We start from the raw sequence: 23422 nt of genomic DNA, 5'->3' as shown, positions 1-23422 counted from the left end.
AACGATAACAATGAGTCTTTCCCACGATGACGACAGGTGTCTGTAGTACAGCCAGCTAGCACTTGCGGAATCCACGTAAAAAAATGGAACACAAACTTGCAGTCCCAGCCGTAAAGGCTAACCGTGTCGTGGAATCCTTAGCAAAAAAACTTTAATTCTGATAAAAATTGAATTAATGAAACATTTTTAATATAAACAACAAACCGAGTGTAGACAGTACAATGTTCTGTTGCACGCTTTGATGACGTATATCCGACTTTCAAAATCTTAGCTAGCAAGCTAGACAAGCAGTCATCATCATCATGAATCAAGTCGACAATCTACTGGCAAATTCTTTTCAATCCTTGTCATATGAAGAGAAATTACAGATAAAACGTATCGGAGCTCATCGGCCATAAACATTACACAACAAGTTAGAAATCGCAAATTCAACAATGAGTGCTGAGGCGCCACTGCAGCCTCGCGTTCAAACCCAGGCTGTTTCACAGCCGGCCGTGACCGGGAGACCCATGGGACGGCACACACATGGCCCGGCGTCATCCGGGTTAGGGGAGGGTTTGGCCTTCCGGGATTTCCTTGTCTCATCGTGCTCTCGTGACTCCTTGTGGTGGGCCGGGCACCTACAAGCTGACTCCGGTCGTCAGTTCATGTGGCTTGGCTCTCAACCTTCGCCGAGTCCGTAGGGGAGTTGCAGCGATGAGACAAGATCGTGACTTCTGGCCCATGTGCTTTTTTTGTTGTTGTACTTTGTACCCCCTTTTCTCCCCAATTTCGTGATATCCAATTGGTAGTTACAGTCTTGTCCCATCGCTGCATCTCCCATACAGACTTGGGAAAGCAGAAGGTCGAGAGCCATTGCGTCCAGAATCCAAAAGTCGGGAACTTGGGCCCCTTTCTAGAGCCCACAAGAAGGACCACCGTGCCACCTTCCTATTCAAGTGAGCACAGCACAACAATGTGAGTCCAAAAATATATTTTATGCTGCTGCATAAATTATGTAATATGCCAGTGTCACGTCTACTCCCTCTCCCCCTCTCCGGCACTCGATGTCGCCGGTCTACTAACCACCGGTCCTTGCAACCCATCATTACGTACACCTGCGCCCCATCATGAGGCACACCCGGACACCATCACCACCCTGATTACTCCCCCTTTATCTAGCATCACTATTCAGCCAGTATTGGTTATGTGTCTCTTGTTTTGTATCGTTCATTATTAGTAAACTCACTAACTGCACCTGCTTTCTGACTCCCTGCGTTGATGTTACAGCCAGGGAGAGATTTAAAATATATATATATTTAATAAGGCAAGTCAATGAAGAACACATTCTTATTTACCAATTGTGCACCGCCCTACGGGACTCCCAATCACAGCCAGATCTGATACAGCCTGGATTTGAACCAGGGACTGTAGTGATGCCTCTTGCACTGAGATGCAGTGCCTTAGACCACTGCACCACTCGGGAGCCAAGTATACTGTAGCCAAGAATGTAATACTAAGTGTATCTTGTGTAGTAAGTTGTTAGTAGCCCATGTGCCTCACCCTAATAATTTGGTCCCTTTTCTCCTCATAACTTAGCCTACTGTTCTGACTTGGTGGTGCACATGTTTTAAAGAAATGTAATCATAGAATATTGTAAGAGCTTTCATTGTCTGTTTATATACCCCCTTTATTTATCCCACGGTTCTGACTTGGTGTACAGGAAGAATACTGTAAGAACGGCTCATGTTCTGAATTCTGTCGCTGTACATTTCAAAGGTGTTGAACAAATTGTTATATTGACTACGTCCGTCCTAGCTCGCTCATTAATGTCTTAATCGAAATTATGGATTGCCTCTGTTGGAGTCTAGCTTGAAATACTTACCATACTAGAAGTAAATGAATACATGTATGAGGAATGTATATGGTGGGGTCAATGGAGGGTGGATAAGAATGAAGGGTTTGGAAAGTTACTGAGTGAAGGAAAAGGCAATCACTTGGTTGTGGTCATTGATAAGGGTTGCTGTGGATTAGTGAGGAATGTGGGCTGAGGTCAGGTCAGGTTAGATGAAGGGAGAAGGAACAGTTTTATTACACACATCACTTAACTTTCTGCTTAGCAACAAATATGTAGTGCTTAGAGGTGCAAGGAGGAGACTCCGCCTAAAGAAGGGTATAAATGTTTGTGCTGGTGGAAACACGTCTGTCTTTTTCAGCTGTTTGGCCCAGTGGGTGAATAAACTTGGTTTGAGCTTCACTAGTCGTCCGTGAATTTTACTGTCAGAACACCTCTAATCCGCTTGTCGTTCCTTTATACCATAGTTTGTACATCTCAATTGTCAGTAGAAACCACATTTGTTTAAGCAAGTCAGCCATATCAGCTATGTTTAAAAAAAATAGTATGAGGCTGAATGAACTGTTTCGCTGGTAAGGATTCACTCCATGGTGCTGAAAAGAAAGCTCTGCTGTTGGGACAGCTTTATGTAGGCCCTAACAGTTTGTGGGCAACATTTGTCACCGTTATAGTGCAATGAATGTATTGTTTAGTGTTGTGTCGTGGCTTTCTTGGCATTCATCCCAATGTTTTGTTTTTTGTTTGTCGCACCAAGATTTACATGCTAGAATTGCCACTGGTAACAGGGCAGAGGGATCTCTTACCTCCTGATGGTCCGTAGCAGAGTGGAGCGGGCCTCGTTGTGGAAAGTGATGACAATGGAGGTGGAGGGCAGATCTGGGTTATAATGCAATGTGGTGCATCTGAGAGAGAGACACACAAAACAATTCAGGAGACATCAGAAAGCAGGTCAACTCAGAACTACTCAAAACAGTTAATGTTGGCTTCAAAGCCAAAGTTGTGCCGCCATTGACTTCGTCTTTCGTTTTGACTGCTTCACATACTGTAAAACCAAGTGTCTCGTCTCCATCTTACCTGTCGTGGGAGGAAGGACCGTACTATGAATATGTGATGAGAATGATAATGACAGCCATGCCAGGACAGAAACCTGAGGAGGTGCAGTTCTATAAATGATAGATGAGCAGAAGATGTCATTATTAAAACAGCACCCAACACCACAGCTACCTCTGACCAGACAAGGTGTGGGAGTAGCTCACACTGAGGTGAATGGCTGGTCATAGCTGGTGTAGTAGAACATGTCTTAGAGGAGAGGATGTAGACTAACAGCAGAGAACACACAGGCACACACACACACACACACACACACACACACACACACACACACACACACACACACACACACACACACACACACACACACACACACACACACACACACACACACTCTGCTCCAAATAAAGGTGACACTTGATACACTGAGGAATAATACATGTAATGGGCACACTGACCTTTCCCTCAATAAAACGATCAATGACTAACATTTAGTAATTGTATTATCTTGTTTTTGTAGCTAAGTATCCATTACTTTTTTCATATTTTCAAAGGTGAACATTTAAAAACCAAATAAGCAATTATTATTTAGCTCTTTGTGCAGTGACCTGGTCCAGCATTGCCAAAATCATACCAAGCCTCCACAACAAGTCCTTCAATACGGCTGAAGAGAGGGTAAGTGTGTGTGTTTACGTGGAGACAGAAGATGCTAATCCATCTGTGGCCAATGTGGAGAACATCAACACTTCTGTTCAAATGACACCAACAAAGTAAACATTCTCTCTCTCTCTCTCTCTGATAAGATAACAAGTCTGGTTTGTGCTGAAAGACAGGCGATGGGGATGATGATAAAGTTACCATTGTTTTCTGCTGTCGTCAACACTACTGTTTTGAGTCATTAAGCCATGAGCTTGATGTGCTTTCTCCTCAGAAGTCTGCTCTGTGTGTGCTGAGATTCACAGAGAAACATCAAGGGAGCTGTGTGCAAACAAACACAAACTGTAATTTCATATTTCTTTTCAACTTGGCTTAAATCAAATTATTTTCCTGTTGCTTTAATAAAAATTGAGTGCCCAATGACAAACACTGGATGTTGTTTTTTCTCATCCTTTCAGAGCCTGGCAAGCAGAGATTTTCTGTAGATATTTTCTTTTTTTTTCTGGGGTGGCAGGTAGCCTAGTGGTTAGAGTGTTGGGCCAGTAACCAAGAGCTTGCAAGATTAAATCTCTCAGCTACCAAGGTAAAAATCTGTTGTTTTGCCCCTGAACAAGGCAGTTAACCAACTGTCCCTAGGCTGTCATTGTAAATAAGAATATGTTCTTAAATGACTTGTCTAGTTAAATGTAAAAATTCAAAGCCCAGGTGGATGAAGAGAGACATTATTCAGATTAGCATGCAGATGGTGCTGGAATCATTCATATTTTATCACTGCTGTTTGGGAGACCACTTTGACCAGTCTGTGTGTATACAGCCTCTGTTGAAGCCTTCTAAAAGGTTCATATGAGGCTGAGAGAAGCAGGAGTGTGGTGGGGTGGTCAGGCTGACACATGGACACCTGATGCCCATGACCCCTGTCTGTATTTATGTCTGCGCCTTAAGGTCCTTCTGTACTTGTTCCCCTATCCCCCCTCCAGTGTTATTCTGAGGGTGGTACCCAGTCGGCGCAGCCGACTGCAACACCTGTCACCACATTTGCTTCGGGCAGAAAAACACTGATCGGTTGGGATGTACCTCGCAGATACTGTCAGGTCTGTGCTGTTCCTCTGGCACAGGGAGGCAGAGAGTGATTCTCAATAAGCTTTTCCCAGCCAGCCGAGCATGATTCATCCCCAATGCTGCCGCTCCTCTCCTATCTCTAGCTAAAGCCTACATCTATTCAAAGCTTTCTGCTTTCTTTAACTCGTTTCAAGAGAGCGTTATCTCAGGAGGCATAATCTGCAGCGCAGAGCCACAACAACAGTTTACTCAGACACACACCTCTCAACACTGGGCCTTGAGAATCTCTTAAAATCTCAGGTCTCCTCTAGTTCACTTAAATGGAGCACAATGGATGTTCATATCACTTTGTGGGAAGCCTCCAGTAAACTAAACACTACATACAGTCCTGATGGAGGAAATGGCAACGTACAACAGAATCCCATTTAGTTCTGGCATATAAAAAGACAGAGACAGAGAGAGAGATGTCCTCATGACCCTAACTTCAAGCCATTTGCAATTTGCCTGCTCTTAACAACAACAGTAAGTAACAAGTAGCGCAGGTGGCCACATTCAAGAAGCTGTTGTCTTGATGTTGGCCGGGCAGGTGGGCAAGCAGGGAGCAGGGTGTGGTCAAAGAACATCCATCTCCTCTAACAGAGAAGGCCTAAGCATCAGAATCTGCAGTCTCTACCACAGACAGCTGGCAGGCACTGGACACACACACATACAAACGCCTCTAACCCCAAAGGTCAGCCTCTGGATCGGGTGTTACATCTCCTGTAATGTAGACAAGACTCTTTAGAGGGACTATCTGGGTGAGAATATTGGGCGTAGTGAGGCAGCCTGGGTCAAAAAGCAACACTAGCCACAGAGGAGAAGAGGAGGAGACAGTGGGGGCTGTAGCAGAGCTCTCTGTGTTTGGACCCTCCAAAGGAGAAGAGAGAGACAATCCTTGAGTGTGGATTAGCAACTGAAGGACAGAGGGACCCTCTAAGTAATGAATAATCAATTATTGTACTGGTTGTGTGTTTCTTGTAGTGTTGAGGGATTAACTGAAATGCTGGTTATTTTTTATTTTTTTTAAACAACTAATTGACCAATGGGTAAATTTTTAAACATTATTTAAAAAATGTCTGTGAACTTAATGCACATATTGCGCAGTTTCTCTAGCAATAAATCAGATCAAGCCTGAACTGTGCGATGTAGTAGGGAGTTGTAGTTTCCAACAGGCCAATATTCTACATAGTTTAGCGAGGAAAACATGGTAATTAATTACAATGACCAGTGGCGACCCGTCATTCAGGGCAGGTGGGGCAGAGCCTGTCACTCATGGGGACACTACATCACTGCCAAGTCTAAGGGTAGAGCTCGAAAATTCAAGCCCCTTGGGTGTTGCCATATAGTTACATTAGAAGTGCCCATCCAAGAAGGCTCAAGGTCATTGGACACAGATAGAATGACGTCAAATCACGTTATATCTACAGTAGCTTTGATTGGACTGATCATGTCAACTTCATATTTTCAAAGTCTTAACTAGCAGTCATCATCATCAATCAAGTCGACAATCCACTGGCAAATCCTTTTTAATCCTTGTCAAATGAAGGGAAATAATGAAGAGAAATTATAGATAAAAACGTAGCAGTGCTCATCGGCCGTTGGACTTAAACATTACACAACAAGTTAGAAATCGCAAATTCAACAATGAGTGTTTTGGAAGGAATCAATGGCTAACTGCAAGCATTGCAAAGCAATCATTAGCCTGCTATTCAGTGGAGTGGCTGTGTGGTCCCAAGTCTAAGATTAATGGTCTCTTTTCCTAGTTTAAAATTACAAACATTCAACATTGGCCATGCTGTCAATGAAGCATGATTTGTGCCGCGCTCAAAACAACTTAACTCAGAACTGCAAAATCTGACTTTAGTGATTTCAAGACAAATGGGAACTCGGGACAAACGAGTTCCGACTGGGAAAATGCGTTTTGAACTTTCATCCAACTCGGAATTGTAAATCGGGAACTCGGGCCTCTTTGTAGAGCTACGACCTGAAGATCACTGACATTATCATGATTCAACCTTTTTTCCCCCATGTTCCCAGTTGTCTTGAAAGCACCATAAATCCAGAGAATGCCAGACTTTGATGACAAAATTTGCCCACGAAGGACCGTCGGGCCACCTTCCTGTTCAAGTGAGCACAGCACAACAAGGTGAGTCCAAAAATGTATTGTATGCCGCTGCATAAATTATATAATATGCCAGGGAGATATGTATACTATAGCTAAAAAAATAATACTAAGTGTATGTTGTGTAGTAAGCTGTTAGTAGCCCATGTGCCTCACCCTAATAATTTGGTCTATTTACCCCTCTTAATTTCACCTACTGTTCTGACTTGGTAGTGCACATGTAGCCTATATATAACCTGTTTTAGAGAAATGAAATTATCACATTTTTTAAGAGCTTTCATTGTCTGCTTATATGCCCTTTATTTATCCTACGGTTCTGACTTGGTTTACAGGGAAATCACTGTAAGAACGGCCCATGTTCTGAATTCTGTCGCAGTACTAAACAAGTGCTAAACAAATAGTTATATCGACTATGTTCGTCCTAGCTCGCTCATTATTGTCTTAATCGAAATTACGGATTGCCTCTTATCCGCTTGTTGTCCCCTTATGCCATAGTTTGTACATCTCAACTGTCATTAGAAACCACATTTGTTTAAGCAAGTCAGCCATATCAGCTATGTTTTTTTAAAAGGCAGTAAATGAGGCTGAATGAACTGTTTTGCTGCCAGATAAGGCTCCGCTGATAGCCAGGTGTGGCAGTGGTAAGATGTTGGGACAGCTTTATGTAGGCCCTAACAGTTTTTGCCTCACCAAGATTTACATTCTAAAATCGCCACTGACAATGACCATAATCCATTGAGTTCCTACTTATCCAGTCTGTGTTTATTTTATGCCCGCTACCTTACATTAGTGCGGGGCAGAAACAGAGAGGGAGAGAAGAGTGAAGAATGCGTGATTTAGAGGGATAGAGAGCAGTTGCTTCATGAGGTATCTCTACCTGAAAATACGGGATCTAACTGGTTGATAGTTGCTATTCAGCAGATATAAAAGGATGCCTTATTTACTTTGAAGAACTACTAATATAGGGATTCTATCAGACAACATAGGCAGCACCTCTATAGAGATGAGATGAAGACTTCGAATTAAATTATAAAGTCATCAAATAAAAACATTTTATATAGAAAAAACTGAAATATTTTATTAAAGTAATGTGAATAAATTATGGTAATAAGTGATAAGCAATAATGGGCAGTCACTACCATCATGGGACTTGTATTCATTGTTTTATTCTGTGTTACAGCATTCAACCCACATAATGCATAGTGCATTTAAGGTACAGAAAAATGATTGAAAACTAAATCGAAAACCGTGATTATTTTTTTATAATCAAACCGAAACGATGTCAAAAAGCACTAAATCGCTCAGCACTAGTTTCTTGTTCAACATTAATACAGCACTACTTATTTATCAGTCACATTTACACTGTCATTATATACTGTAAGACTGTATTTTCTGGTTACTTAGTTGCTGATCCAGAGAAATGAATCTTCAAATGACATTCAAAAATCATCTTTCACATAATCTATGATGCATTACACCACCTGCCCCAAGTTCCATCGAAGATCCATAGAATTGTCTTTCTCATCCTCATCATCACAAATGTACAGTATACCTGAATACCATTGTTTATGGGACTTTTCCTAAAAGATGTATGAATTAGTTGAAAAGATCCAGGGAAGCTAGGGTTAATCAAGGATATTAAAAGCCTTCAGTCATGAATCCAGGCCACCAGGTCTGAGAGTACCAGGCAGCTCAACCCACTGCTCTCCCTTCCTGACATCAATGCCGCTCATCAGGATTTATTTTTGTTCAGGCGCATATGTGCGACATCCTCTCTCTGATGAGATTTGAGGATAGGAGATAGAGCTCTCCTCTCCTAATCATCTCCTCTCCCTATCATCTCCTCTCGTCTCGTCTCCCCATCATCTCATCTCCACTCTTCATCATTTAATGTCCTCATTATCTCCTTTCCCCCATCATCTCATCTCCCTTCCCCATCATCTCATCTCCTCTCCCCATCATCTCCTCTCCTCATCATCTCCTCTCCTCTCTCCATCATCTCCTCTCCTCTCCCAATCATCTCCTCTCCTCTCCCCATCATCTCCTCTCCTCTCCCCATCATCTCCTCTCCTCTCCCCATCATCTCCTCTCCTCTCCCCATCATCTCCTCTCCTCTCCCAATCATCTCCTCTCCTCTCCTCTCCCAATCATCTCCTCTCCTCTCCCAATCATCTCCTCTCCCCATCATCTCCTCTCCTCTCCCCATCATCTCATCTTTTCTCCCCATCATCTCATCTCCTCTCCCATCATCTTCTCTCCTCATCATCTCATCTTCTCTCCTCATCATCTCATCTTCTCTCCTCATCATCTCATCTTCTCTCCCCATCAACTAATCTCCTCTCCCCATCATCTCCTCTCCTCTCCCCATCATCTCCTCTCCTCTCCCCATCATCTCCTCTCCTCTCCCCATCATCTCCTCTCCTCTCCCCATCATCTCCTCTCCTCTCCCCATCATCTCTCTCCTCTCCCCATCATCTCTCTCCTCTCCCCATCATCTCTCTCCTCTCCCCATCATCTCTCTCCTCTCCCCATCATCTCATCTCCTCTCCCCATCATCCCATCTCCTCTCCCCATCATCCCATCATCTCATCTCCTCTCCCTATCATCTCATCTCCTCTCCCCAACATCTCATCTCTCCCCATCATCATCTCCTCTCCCCATCATCTCCTCTCCTCTCCTCATCCTCTCCTCTCCCCATCCTCTCCTCTCCCCATCCTCTCCTCTCCCCATCCTCTCCTCTCCCCATCCTCTCCTCATCCTCTCCTCTCCCCATCCTCTCCTCTCCCTATCCTCTCCTCTCCCCATCCTCTCCTCATCATCTCCTCTCCTCTCCCCATCATCTCCTCTCCCCATCATCTCCTCTCCTCTCCCCATCATCTCCTCTCCTCTCCCCATCATCTCCTCTCCTCTCCCCATCATCTCCTCTCCTCTCCCCATCATCTCCTCTCCTTTCCTCATTCTCAGGAAATGCTGAATGTTTTGGGACGGGATCTTTTATCCACCGTGTCTGGTCTGCACATCTATCACATACAACACAGTCCTAGTCCACAGAGGCAGCCCAGTAATAAGTATTCTCATCTCCCTTTCTACTTGAATGGGATTTTAAACATTCATTCATATTCACAGCTGCTCTGTGGAGACTGGATATAGTGATTTATTAACGGAGACAAGTACGGAGGAATGCCTGTCTTGAGGGCGGCTAGTACCTAGGCCATGGTCTCTTTTGAAAAAAGCGCTCCCGAGTAGTGTTATCATATTCATCTGTTAAGTCACAGTTCGTTAAATGACCAGCAAGAGTTCTTCCTCGGTTTGAAAAACATGAGCCAGGGATATTATCAATACAACACTAATACAAAATGTACTATATTTACAAATATTTATAATAGGAGAGTTTAAAACTATGCTTTCAGTGACACAGCAAAATGGAGTCTGTAGCATGGTATTTTTCCTTTCATTATTGTCCCAACTAAACTACCATATATGTAAATTATATTCCAACAGAGAATTATGAAGTCAAAATCTACTGTAGCAAAGCCTGATTCGTTCTGCAAACACTGATCTTCATTCTGCTCTTTGCGTCTGACTATAGCAATAGAGTGATTGACAGGTTTTCACAGGTCTCTGCATTGCTTTGTGCGTGAGGTCCCTCAGTCAGTGCACCACTTGAAAGCCAGATTGAAATGAACATTACCATGCATTTCCACAGCCTTGGAGTATGACTCTCTCTGTAACTCCTACCTACCTGCCACGCAAAGAAGTGATTAAAATCTGTCAAATCAAAGAAGCTTTGAACAATAGCAGCCCTGGTGCGCTTCCTGGCTGTGAGGCCCACGTTAAATCTCTCCTCTGCGAGAGAGGAGAGAAAAACCAGCTTATGAAAATGCAGGCCTACCCCCGGAACGACACTACCTCAGTAAACCCCCGCCAACAGGACTCCAACAGTCTGCTGCTGCAGTATAGTAAGCTCAGTGAAGAGGGCTGCATCCAATTATCATGAGGAGACAGACCATCCTGTTGAAGTGATGGCACACTGGTACAGGGCAGCAGGGAATATACTATGAGACCCATAGTATCAGGCACAAGTATTAGTCCAGTTTCATTGCTGATATGAGCAACATTAGATGAGATGTACAGATCATGGTAGAAGAAAACGTCAGTGACATTGAAAGACTAGGGCATAGGCAATATCCAGTAGGCAATAGGCAATATTCCTATATACTGTATAACAGCAACGTGAGAATAATCTGATACGGCTTGTGGAGGGGAGGAGGAGAGGAATATATAATCTAGTGTAGCTGCTGTGTATGCCTCTGGCTTTCTGGGATAGCAGCCGCATCTTGGTGCACTGCACAGAAACCATCAGTCACTTCAGCCATAGCCCGGAGTGTACTTTACATACAAGGCTTTCTTAAATAGCATGCACACAGCATATTACTAGGCACTCTGTCAGACACAACAGCTGTGAGGGGACTGGGAAGGGAAGCAGCGTATTGCTGCTGGTGGACTTGGTGAATTTTCTGTAGGGAAGATAAATGCGTCCTTGCGAAGCGGAGAGAGAGTTTTTCTGGTTGGGGGGTTCCATAAAATGAATCTCTGGTCCCTCCTGCGTTCTTACTTAAAACAGTTTCTGCTGAGGTGATGATTTAAGCAATATGTGGGTATGATATGTTGGGCTACAGTACATTCAGCCCATATGTTGTTGAGGAGCGGAGGGAACCCATATGTTGTTGAGGAGCGGAAGGAATCCATATGTTGTTGAGGAGCGGAGGGAACCCATATGTTGTTGAGGAGCAGAGGGAAACCATATGTTGTTGAGGAGCGGAGGGAACCCATATGTTGTTGAGGAGCAGAGGGAACCCATATGTTGTTGAGGAGCGGAGGGAACCCATATGTTTTTGAGGAGCAGAGGGAACCCATATGTTGTTGAGGAGCGGAGGGAACCCATATGTTGTTGAGGAGCGGAGGGAAGCCATATGTTGTTGAGGAGCGGAGGGAAGCCATATGTTGTTGAGGAGCGGAGGGAAGCCATATGTTGTTGAGGAGCGGAGGGAAGCCATATGTTGTTGAGGAGCGGAGGGAAGCCATATGTTGTTGAGGAGCGGAGGGAACCCATATGTTGTTGAGGAGCGGAGGGAACCCATATGTTGTTGAGGAGCAGAGGGAACCCATATGTTGTTGAGGAGCAGAGGGAACCAATTTGCACTCAGATTATTATTACTGAACCAGATGGCCAAACAGAGAGAGAAGACAACACGTTGTGGACTCGGGGCAAATATCAATATACAACTGAGGCTGGCAATGAATAGCAAAATCTCACATTCCAGATTACACACATACATTGTCTCTCAGCTTCTGAAAAATAAAATCTAATGCAAAAAGGCTGGGAATGAATATAGACTATTACACATTTATATTACTGTCATTAATTAATTAATGTATTTAATATGCAATTAATAAATGGGTCATTCTGTGTGCAGTGTGCAGTAGTAAATATGTACCTGTCTGGCAGTGTCTCTTGGTGGATCAGTGAATGAGTGTATAGAATCCCACTATATCTCTCTTGTGCAAGGGATGCCATGTTCCAGCTAGGGGAGAGGAGCTGTGATGCAGTATGGGATTGAACACAAGAACTCACATTCTGTTTGGATTACCACTGACTGTTGGAGGGGTCTGTCTTCAGCCCTGCTGCTGCCATGGATAGACTCATCCTCTCTCTGTGGACCCACACAGCAAACATGAAACATAATCCAATGAGAAAGGCTAGTACACCGAGACAAAGCACAGGAATAATGGGGAAAGAGACTTTGCTTTCTGAAAGCTGCCATAGCTTTCCAATGTGATTGCAATGACTTCCCTCCTCACACCAGCCTGTTGTTTACAGGCTCCAGGTTGTGAGTGTTTAGGCTACAGCCAGCTTGTTGTTTACAGGCTCCAGGTTGTGAGTGTTTAGGCTACAGCCAGCTTGTTGTTTACAGGCTCCAGGTTGTGTGTGGGTAGGCTACAGCCAGCCTGTTGTTTACAGGCTCCAGGTTGTGAGTGTTTAGGCTACAGCCAGCTTGTTGTTTACAGGCTCCAGGTTGTGTGTGGGTAGGCTACAGCCAGCTTGTTGTTTACAGGCTCCAGGTTGTGAGTGGGTAGGCTACAGCCAGCTTGTTGTTTACAGGCTCCAAGTTGTGAGTGGGTAGGCTACAGCCAGCTTGTTGTTTACAGGCTCCAGGTTGTGAGTGTTTAGGCTACAGCCAGCTTGTTGTTTACAGGCTCCAGGTTGTGTGTGGGTAGGCTACAGCCAGCTTGTTGTTTACAGGCTCCAGGTTGTGAGTGTTTAGGCTACAGCCAGCTTGTTGTTTACAGGCTCCAGGTTGTATGTGGGTAGGCTACAGCCGGCTTGTTGTTTACAGGCTCCAGGTTGTATGTGGGTAGGCTACAGCCAGCTTGTTGTTTACAGGCTCCAGGTTGTGTGTGGGTAGGCTACAGCCAGCTTGGGACAATGGCTACCTACAGTACCAACCTCCACTCACCATCCCCCCTTCATTCACCCTCCCTCACCCTCACCCTCACCCTCTCACCTTACAAACAACCCCATCTGATTAGCTAGGCCATAGCCCCCAGGTCAGATAAAGTGTGCCAGGCTACCATCCTAACTTTACTGTACCACACTGTCATATTCACCTGAAATAGGCCCTGGCATGTGATGCCAGCCTGGGATAAGGCACCGTTTTTTTTTTTTATAGCTGGCCCACAGGTATTGTGACACAGTTCACTTGTCCTATTTGCTAAATTCATATTGGATGCTTTGATTTCTCAGCCCAGAAATAGGTCCTAAATGTAGAATAGACAGTTCTATAAACGACTTTGCCATAAAGGGAAATATCGTTCAGAGAGGAGGAACATGTTGGGCTGAGTTGAGACAGGCTAAGGATTCAATCGCACACCATTGGCGATGAAACATGCCTGTATAGTACATTTAAGGAAGTAATTATGAAACGATCCTGTATCATTTTATCTGATACACACACGTCTCTGATGCTGGTTTGTCCAGTCTTGTCTTTAAACATCAGCCATCTTGTCGTATCCCGTAGGAAGAGATGGTGTGAAGAGCTGTGTTCAGCCTGCAGGTTGCTTCCCTAGTTTGTTTCCCACATGAGAATCAGCTGCAGGGAACACTGAGGCATTATGGGTACTTCCACTGGCATGACTGAAGGTCAGGTTCATTCTAAATTGGGAAGTGTGTACTCGCCTCTAGCCACTGATCTAAAGTCAGTTTTGCCCTTCTACTCCATAATGGTTTTGGTTAGGGTTTGCTGATCGTAAATCTGTGTTTAAGGGCAACTGCTATTTCGTTAACTGTCTGGAGCTGCCCTCCAACTAAAGTAGTAATCCTCTAATACAGCATGCAAAACCATACCAGAGACCAGGTGGTTATGCTTTATCATTAAAAATATAAAGAGGACTCTCAAACCTGCTCTGTTTGTGTCACAATGTGCTTGTTTCGAATCCTTTGAACTTAAAATCTGTCTCTCGGGTGCATATTTTAACATCAAATATCTAACATTAAACATTTAATGCATTGTCAAGGTTCTGGCACATCTTTGCGTGACAAGCAACCACTTCACAATAACACTCATGACTATTCAGTGACACTCTCGGTTGTTGTTTGTTGAAGAATTTCCCCAGTGTTTTTCAACCTTAGGTATTTTACAGTGGCTTGAGTGTGTGCGTGTGTGTATGTGTGGGTGTGTGAGAGAGCCATCACACTGAGGTTTCTCTGAGAGTTGCCTCTTAGTTTGGGGTGTCTCATTGCCTGTGCTGATTTAGTGGGCAGCCAGTCGTAGCGCTCTCTGCCTGTTCCTTAATTGGGTCCTGTCACCACTCTCAGGCCTCTCTCCTCCAGCCTCCAGCCACCCTCCACAGATCCCTCCACATTGGCAATCGTTATTGATAACCAAATGTGATGCCTGTAATATCCGGTAAGAGGGGTGGAAATGGTGGCTAGATGAGTAGGCGAAGGACAGCGGTGATTGGAGATAATTGCCTTGTTGAAAAACGGGTCCTGACAGCTATGTGCTATCTGAGTTAAACATCTGGCTGAATCAATGCTTTGATTTGCATTGGAGGAGTTCCCAGTTGGAGACAGATGCCAGTGGGCCGCAGTTAGAGAGGCATGGTGGGACTGAGCCTGAGGACCACCCCTCCTACTCTCCTGGGTCTGATATTACACACACACACACACACACACACACACACACACACACACACACACACACACACACACACACACACACACACACACACACACACACACACACACACACACACACACACACAGCAGCTGTGGAGCCTGCCGCATCTATCCAAGGTCTGGGAGAGAAGCGCAAACACTACCCGTGTGCTCAGTAAACCTACCCCGTCTCTTTTACACATTAGAGGTGAAGTCAGAGGGAGCCCAGGGCTTGATATGTGGCAGGCTTATTAAGAACAGTTCAACCATCTCTCTATGGACCCATTAGCACCTCTCCCAGCCATTGATCCACACATCATTCTCATCATGACAGCCCATTGCTGTCACATGATAACAACAGGAACATTTAGGAGCCAGAGTAAGGCAAGCACAATAATCCAGTTAAAGCATGATCTGAGCTTAATGTGCAATGTAAACTGTGACCGAACATATCACAGTGATTTCATAAAGGGTAATGGTAGGTGCACATGCTAGTAGTGATGTTGAGTATGACAGCTGATGCATGGGAAGAAGATTAGCCAGATGGTATTTGAAGTAGCTCTTGTCCCTATGGAGCAGCTGTCCAATGCAGTACACCCCAGAAAAGACAGCCTCTTCACCAGTACTGCTCGACGTTGGTTACAAAGAGGGAAGGGGTTATATTACTGCTCTGACACACTCAAGGTTTCAGGTGAGCTCAGTTCATCTTTATTCTATGAGCAACAGCTGTTTCATTGTCAAATGAGGTTCTCTTAACTTACAATGTGTCAACGTGAGTTTGCTTTATGACACAGGTGTCAAACTCATTCCACGGAGGGCAGAGTGGCTGTGGGTTTTCTCTCCTCCCTTGTACTTGATTGATGAATTAAGGTCACTAATTAATAAGGAACTCCTCACACTTGGTTTTCTGGGGTTTAATTGAAAGGAAAAACCAAAAACCTGCAGACACTAGGCCCTCCATGGAATGAGTTTGACACCCCTGCTTTGACTTCATTTATCTATGTCCTTGACAGACAGGAAGGGGAATGAAGCAATAATATCTCCTGAGATGAATGTAGCAGTTGATGAATGATAATCTAACAGTATGGCCTCCTCTTGGATTACTGCCTCATCAACATTGAACAGACTGTTCCGAACACCAGAGACCTACTTGTCTTTGCCCGTAACTGTGACCCCAGTGCTAATGCTATTGGCGGATCTGTGACTGTTATAGAGTTCATTTCTCCCCCTCAGTGAGCTCTGATTGCACTAATTGCTCAGCTAAGAGGCACCAGAGGTTGAGGTGATAAACACAGAGACAGGAGCCATCCTTCCTGATGTAACCCTCTCTGACCGCTCAGTGTCCAGCTCAAAATAATAGATCTCAAAGCGCTGGCAGAAGTGATGGGCATGACAGGTTCAGGTAAGTAAAGTAGAAGACATCTGCATGGAAATCTGCCATCTACTCAACTACTTTCTGCTATGTTTAGCATAAGAAACACAAGCTGTGATGTAGTGGTGGAATGGCCAGTGACTGTTTATAATTGGTTTTGTATGTAACGGTAACTTCTGTCCTACATTGATCTATCCTACATTGATGTATTTCATCAGTATCGCACAAGAAAATCCTGTAAGACTAATAGTTATTCAGATACATTGATGGACTGATTGAGAGGCTTAATTCCTTTTGAGTTGCAGTTATCTAGCGCCATCACATCAAAACGCCCAGGCACAAATTAAAAATCCACCTCAACAAATAGCCGCTACAATTACAACTGCAACATAAAACCCGTTGTTCCTCTGAGATACAAACACTTCAGTCAGCAAAGACTGAATTTTCAAAGGAAAGACGCTGAAAATAGCAAAGCCAAAGTTTACCTCTCTAACTAGCTGAGAACTCTTTGGTTTGGTCCTTATGTGGACACAGCTTGAAATAGAAGTAGAGAAGCCTCAAAACGAACTTCTCCCCTGTTTCCAGTAACAGACTATATATATATGTTTTATGGTGCTCTTAGGAATATGTGCTAATCATGTCTAGAGTTATAAATATTAAGAAACAATAGAAAGTACCCTACAGAGCTAAAGTATATTGCACTAGTAAAGTTGTGATTGCTCCTCTGTGAGGCAATGCCCTAGGACTGCCCGCATGGCCCTGCATTTAACCACATATTGGGAAATGTCATGACCTGTAATTGATATGTATGCTTGAATAAATTACATCAATTTGGTTTTTCATTGCGGCCGTCCTCACAACGTTAAAAATGGCCCCAGAGCTCAGCATAACGGTTTCCTATCATTAACGACATCTATTGATTGTAGGCGCCCCGGTTTCTGTATTGATTTACAAATGTAGAGTTTCACTACAGCCGTGTAGGCCATTTGGATGTCATTAAGTCGACCAGTCATAACTTACAACATAATTGGTTCAAGGTACAATTTCACTCACAAATAGCCTTCCAGGAGCGTCAATCAGTGAAAGAGAGAGAAAAATCTTTCCGTGCTGACACTAAAGATTTAGAGCAAGACAAAACTGCAATTACCTGAGTAGCTAAAACTCTGAATGATGGCTCTCTCCAATCCAACGAACTTTGGAAATCAGGGTTGAGAGTGAGATACTTAATACTTAAATCCTTGATGATTCAGTAACTGAGATCCATACATTGTTAATTTTCTAAGAGCTAGTTCAATGAGGTGTACAGTAGAGTCAGTCTAATCACTACAGGGCCTGTGGCTGTGGGGAGAAAATCTGAACTACAGTAGAATGGGGAGGAAGTTTTGGTCTAATGGTGTAGAGCAGAGATTCCCAACCTGTGGTCTGTGGACCAATGGGGGTCCTCCGGGTACAGTAGCTACTGCCATGTGTTTGTCCTGTGGTCCATGGGAGAAAATGTTTGAGAAGCACTGGTGTAGAGAAACATTCTGTTTATTAAGTTGTACTGTATTGTATAACATGTTGGTGTACCAACCCAGTGGGAACCAAACACTCCTGTTGATTATGTGACATGGCAGTGAGGAGAGCAAGGCACCCAGTGAGCGCTTATCAGTTAATAGCCCCGGGGAAATAGCGTTCTCTAGTATGCATAGAATCTCTCGGAAATTCTAGCTACTCTGCCTAACGTGTGAGCTGTGTGTACTTTACTTATTACAGCAAGAGAGAGACGGGGTGGGGGAGTGAGAGAGAGAGAGATGGGGAGCGAGAGAGAGGGAGGGGGGGGTCCTAGCGACAGATGTTTGTGTGAGTCTAATTTTACATGCGATTTAATGCTCTGCTAGCTCACCCCGAGGAGCCCACCTTTTCATTATCTGTCCCTCTCAGATGGCCACACACACTGACCTGAAGACACCTAATGAATGGGCCTGCCCACAGCCCACAGCCAATGATCTCTGTGGATTTATCACCTTGACACCAGCTCCGCTCTGTCATCATTCCACATTCATCTCAATGCAGACCTCAGAATGGCTTGGAATTAACCTTCTTAATCTCCGGACAATGTCATAAAAATCTCTCATGCAAAGCCAACGCTTTAAGTATATTCAAAAGTATAATTTCGATTATATGCAGCCAGGGAAGGATTAAGCAAATGCTGCGTTCATGTAAAACTGCAACAGTCTCAATATCATTGAGTCCCCTTTGCTGTCTCAGTATATATTGGTTTCTCAGGCTGGATATTGGGGGAATTTCATTCCAGAGAGCAGAAAATGTCAGTACCAGTGGTGCTCCACATTTGGCCTCTTATCTTAGCATGGGGAATCATCTACAATATCCCTCCATTTCCTCCTGAGTTAGAGTCAACATTAGCCAAGTTCATTTACATTTCTTTATCTCCTCAGAATTTTTTTATCCCACAGCACTAAAATAATCAATCAGGCCAGTTTCTTTTCAACTTCTCAGGCCAAGATATGCAAGCGTGGGGCGACCAATATTCTCCACAGCGATTTAATCTAGCAGATCATTTCATATCAAAGCCTGCTTTCAAACAGGGCTGGGCTGTAGTCCCCAGCAGAATGGGGCTGTTCTACTCTACCTCTCGCTCAGAGCAACGGGAGGGGATGATAGGGATAGGAGGAACACGCTGATATCTGACATCTCCCTGTCAACATGCCTCTCAGTCGGCTCCTCCTGGAAACAGAGGAAATGGGCCTGAAAGAGGCTTTTCATATCTGACAACTGTACATCATACGTGAGGATTCACATCAAACAGACAATAATATTGAGCTGGGCGCTACTACACACACACACACACACACACACACACACACACACAGACTCTGACATGGATGTCATCATTATTCCTTGTCTCTGTTTTCCCTGTTATTCTCTCAAGCAGATGAAACCTGGTTTGAGTGTAAAACATGTGACAATGAGCCTCCAACAGTCAACTTCTTGAAGCAGCTCGTTTAATGAAAAATATACGTTTGTGGTATATGCACATAAGTATGGCTTGAAGAATATCTTCATTTAACTGCAGCCATTTCCGTTTAAGTGAAACAAAATCTATACCTTTATAAGTACACTTTGTTGGCCTTTTGTTCAATGCAGACAGCTGTAGGCAGCTAACTGTGAAAAGCTTTTTCTGTAGACTTGGAGAGTCTAGACTCTACACCCACACCTTCTCTCTAGCTCACCTCAGAACAAAAACAGATTATAGCAAATTAAAGGCACACGCTACAGTAAGAGAGGGCAATCCTATAGTGTTGTTAAGTGTTCTTCAAGTGTATGATCAGTTTCCACTAATCCAGGAATGTAAGGGTGAAACGGGGGAGGGGGACACTGACAGTCATGGGACACATGGATGCACTTCTTTAACACAGAGAGAAAATATAGGGTCAGGGGGTAAAAGAGATCGTCTGTAGAAGCCTTCAACAGCCACTGAAAGAAAGGAAGCACAGAAAAGAGAGTGAAAACAAGAAAAAGCAACTAAACCAAAACCACTGAGAGAGAGAGCCATCCAGAGAGTAAGAGAAAAAGACTATGGTGTAGCCATGGAGAGGTCTTCTATCCGACAATGGTAATCAGTGGCCCTAACACACCCACAGTACCAGTCTGTCTGTCATCTGTATCTCCCGCTGGTCACAATGACAGCTCCATACAGGGCTACCACAGAGCTTACTTGGTACTTTACTGCTCCTCTCCCTCTTTCTCCCTCCCTTACCCACCCCACCTGCGCTAAAGGGCCCGGCCCAGCGCACCATGACAAGGCTGGGGAATGGGTTACCGGTGAGGAAGCAGAGGGTAATATAACCCTGATACACAGACAGCAGCGGGAGGAAATGAGGTTTGAAGGAGGTTTCTACAGGAGCAGATGGGTGAGTAGAGAGCATCTGGGCGGAACAAGGAGAGTGTGTAGCAGGAAGAAAACAGTGTTACCTGGTGGATGTGATAGTGGATATGAAGAGGTGAACAAGATAAGAGATGTTGGTTGTTATTATTCTCAAACTAACATCATTCAATTTGTCCTACATGGCACTGTAGGGGTATTGACTGGGGACATCAGCACTCATATCATGTTGATAAAAAGTAGGCCTACACTAAAAAACATTTTCAGGTGTTGAAACTGACTTCCTTTAATGTACTTCAGATCGGCATGGCCCCTTTCTGAGAGTAATGCAATACTGTTGATCAGGTAATGAAAGCCTGTAGAGGCCAAAGCTGGCATAGCTACATCACTCATGAATAGCAGGGGATCTATATTAGGTGCATGACAACATACATTAGCAGTAACCTGATAGATCCCGCTGGCACTTTAACAGATTCTCCTTATGACGTCAGAGGGCACTGGATCAGTCTTATGAGAGACCACCAGTCCCATTAAGCAACTCAGACCACATTCAGGAAGTGAAGAACATTCTTACAGACCTCTAACAAGTGTATAAATATGCACCGCCAACCACACACACACACACACACACACACACACACACACACACACACACACACACACACACACACACACAGCTGTCACTAGCCCAGAGAGAAGTGTCTGCTAACCAGCTGATTTGAACCCAGACTGAGAGGCCAGATCTTATCAGAAGTTCACTGTGGTATTTTATGTCAATCACCCAGCCAAGGACCATCCCTCTCTGCAGCCGAGGCACCTGAGAAAGTAGCTGTCAGTGGAGACACGCCGAGGAGGAGTGAGCTGAAATAGAACACGCAGGTGAGACGGGGTGAAACAGACATGACTGACACAGACAGATCCTACAAACTCTCCATCTCTGTGTACAATACAAGAACTGAGGAAGAGATTTCAGTTACACTGTGAAAATGTCATTAGTAACTCAGCTGAAAATAAGGCGTTGACTTTTATGTGTGTAATAGAGGACTCCTTTGTTTTTCCCATTTTTGAGATAATTCAATCGAAGAGTTGAAGCTGACATTGATTGCATATGCCTGGCTGCTCCCTAGAACAACAACAGTCCAGTGACAGCAATGTGAACCAAAATCCTGATGCCCAGAGAGAGAGAGAGACAGAGAGGGAGACATAGAGACAGAGAGAGAGAGACAGAGACAGAGAGAGGACTTACGGCAGCGCAGTGCGTGTTCGTTGGGGGTGTGATTGTGAACGGACGTTAAAAATAAGTATTATTTCTCATGGGATGTGATTGTGAACGGACGTTGAAAATATGTATTATTTCTCATGGGATGTGATTGTGAACGGACGTTGAAAATACGTATTTTCTAGAAGTCGAAATCAGTTTCATTTTCGGTTCTGAATGAAAGTTGAAAAGACATCACCTATTTTTGGAACAGAGTCGGTGAGCGTGTCATAATCTTCGTCTTCTGAAGAGGAGAAATCATCGGACCAATATGCAGCGTGGTAAGTGTCCATACTTATATTTTATTGTAACTCGTGAACACTAAACAAAACGAACGACAGTCCTGTAAGGTACAACGACTATACACGGAGACAACCACCCACAAAACACAAGACAAAAAACCCTACTTAAATATGGCCTGCTGGCCGTCTGTCGGTTCCGGACTGTGGGCCGTCTCTGTCGGTTCCGGACTGTAGGACGTCACCGGAAGCACTGGACGGGGCACTGTCGCCGGAAGTTCTAGACGGGGACTGCGCACTGAAGGCCTGATGCGTGGGACTGGCTTTGGAGGTGCCAGACTAGTGACACGCACCACAGGGCTAGTGCGAGGAGCAGGCACAGGACGTACTGGACTGGGCTGGCGCACTGGAGGCCTGATGCGTGGGGCTGGTACTGGAGGTACTAGACTAGTAACACGCACCTCAGGGCTAGTGCGAGGAGCAGGAACAGGGTAAACTGGACCTTGGAGATGCACTGGAGGTCTGGAGCATACAGCCTGCACAACCCTTCCTGGCTGAGTGCTCAACATAGCCTGGTTATACTGAGGAGCTTCTACCGATCGCACCGGCCTTTGAATGCGTCTGGGCAATACAGTGCGCATTTCCGCATAGCTCAGTGCTTTCTTGATCCGTCGCTCCCCGTAATAAGCACGGGGAGTTGGCTCAGGTCTACGACCTGACTTAGCCATACTACCCGTGTGCCCCCCCAAAATGTATTGGGGGGCTGCCTCTCGCACTTGCCAATCCCTGCGTATAACGCCTCGTAATGGCGCCGCTCCACCTTAGCTGCCTCCAGCTCCTCCTTAGGGCGCCGGTACTCCCCAGCCTGGTGCCATGGTCCTGCCCCATCCAGGATCTCCTCCCAGGTCCATGACTCCTTATATCTCCTCTGCTGCTCCTTCCTCCGCTGCTTGGTCCATTGGTGGTGGGTGGTTCTGTCATAATCTTCGTCTTCTGAAGAGGAGAAATCATCAGACCAATACACAGCGTGGTAAGCGTCCATACTTATATTTTAACTCGTGAACACTAAACAAAACAAGAAAATGAACGACAGTCCTGTAAGGTACAACGACTATACATGGAGACAACCCCCCCCCACAAAACACAAGACAAAAACCCCTACTTAAATATGGCCTCTAATCAGAGGCAACGAGATACAGCTGCCTCCAATTAGAGCCCAATCCCAAACAATACCACATAGAAATAGAAATACTAGAAAATCAAACATAGAAATACATAACATAGAACTAACCTAAAAACCCCGAAACACACAAAACAAACACAGCCCTGCCACGTCCTGACCAACTAACAATAACAAAATAACCCCTTACTGGTCAGGATGTGACAGAGCGGAGTTGAGCGGGACTTAAATCCCGCTCATCGCTCATGGAGCACCGTTCAGGCACTCCATGTTCTTTCCAACCACTCCTCTAAAAACCGCTTCTCACTCACAGGAAAAACAACTGCAGCTTCAAATTTTCTCTATTCATTAAAATCACAATTTAACCACATTAGGCTACATGTCATATTAAACAGCATATAAACACTCTAAATAGGTCAGGACACAGACAGGGAGCATAAGAAGGAACGTAAATGAATTATTTAGGCTATATTATTTCTATTATTTCAAGGCTATAGCCTACAAAGAA

The 23422-nt window shown here is 44.5% G+C and overlaps 1 protein-coding gene across 1 annotated transcript in view; it reads right to left on the bottom strand.

The window, feature by feature from the left end:
• galnt14 (UDP-N-acetyl-alpha-D-galactosamine:polypeptide N-acetylgalactosaminyltransferase 14 (GalNAc-T14)) overlaps window positions 1–23422 on the bottom strand; it is a 115941-nt gene that overhangs the window by 67460 nt on the left and 25059 nt on the right. Inside the window, exon 3 of the mRNA XM_029733656.1 lies at window positions 2638–2736. Within this exon, the coding sequence (XP_029589516.1) occupies window positions 2638–2736 (99 nt within the window). The remainder of the gene's footprint in view (window positions 1–2637; window positions 2737–23422) is intronic.

The sequence above is a fragment of the Salmo trutta genome, chromosome 35, assembly GCF_901001165.1.
Source record: "Salmo trutta chromosome 35, fSalTru1.1, whole genome shotgun sequence".
Lineage (NCBI taxonomy): Eukaryota > Metazoa > Chordata > Actinopteri > Salmoniformes > Salmonidae > Salmo > Salmo trutta.
This window is presented reverse-complemented; position numbering and strand designations above follow the sequence as displayed.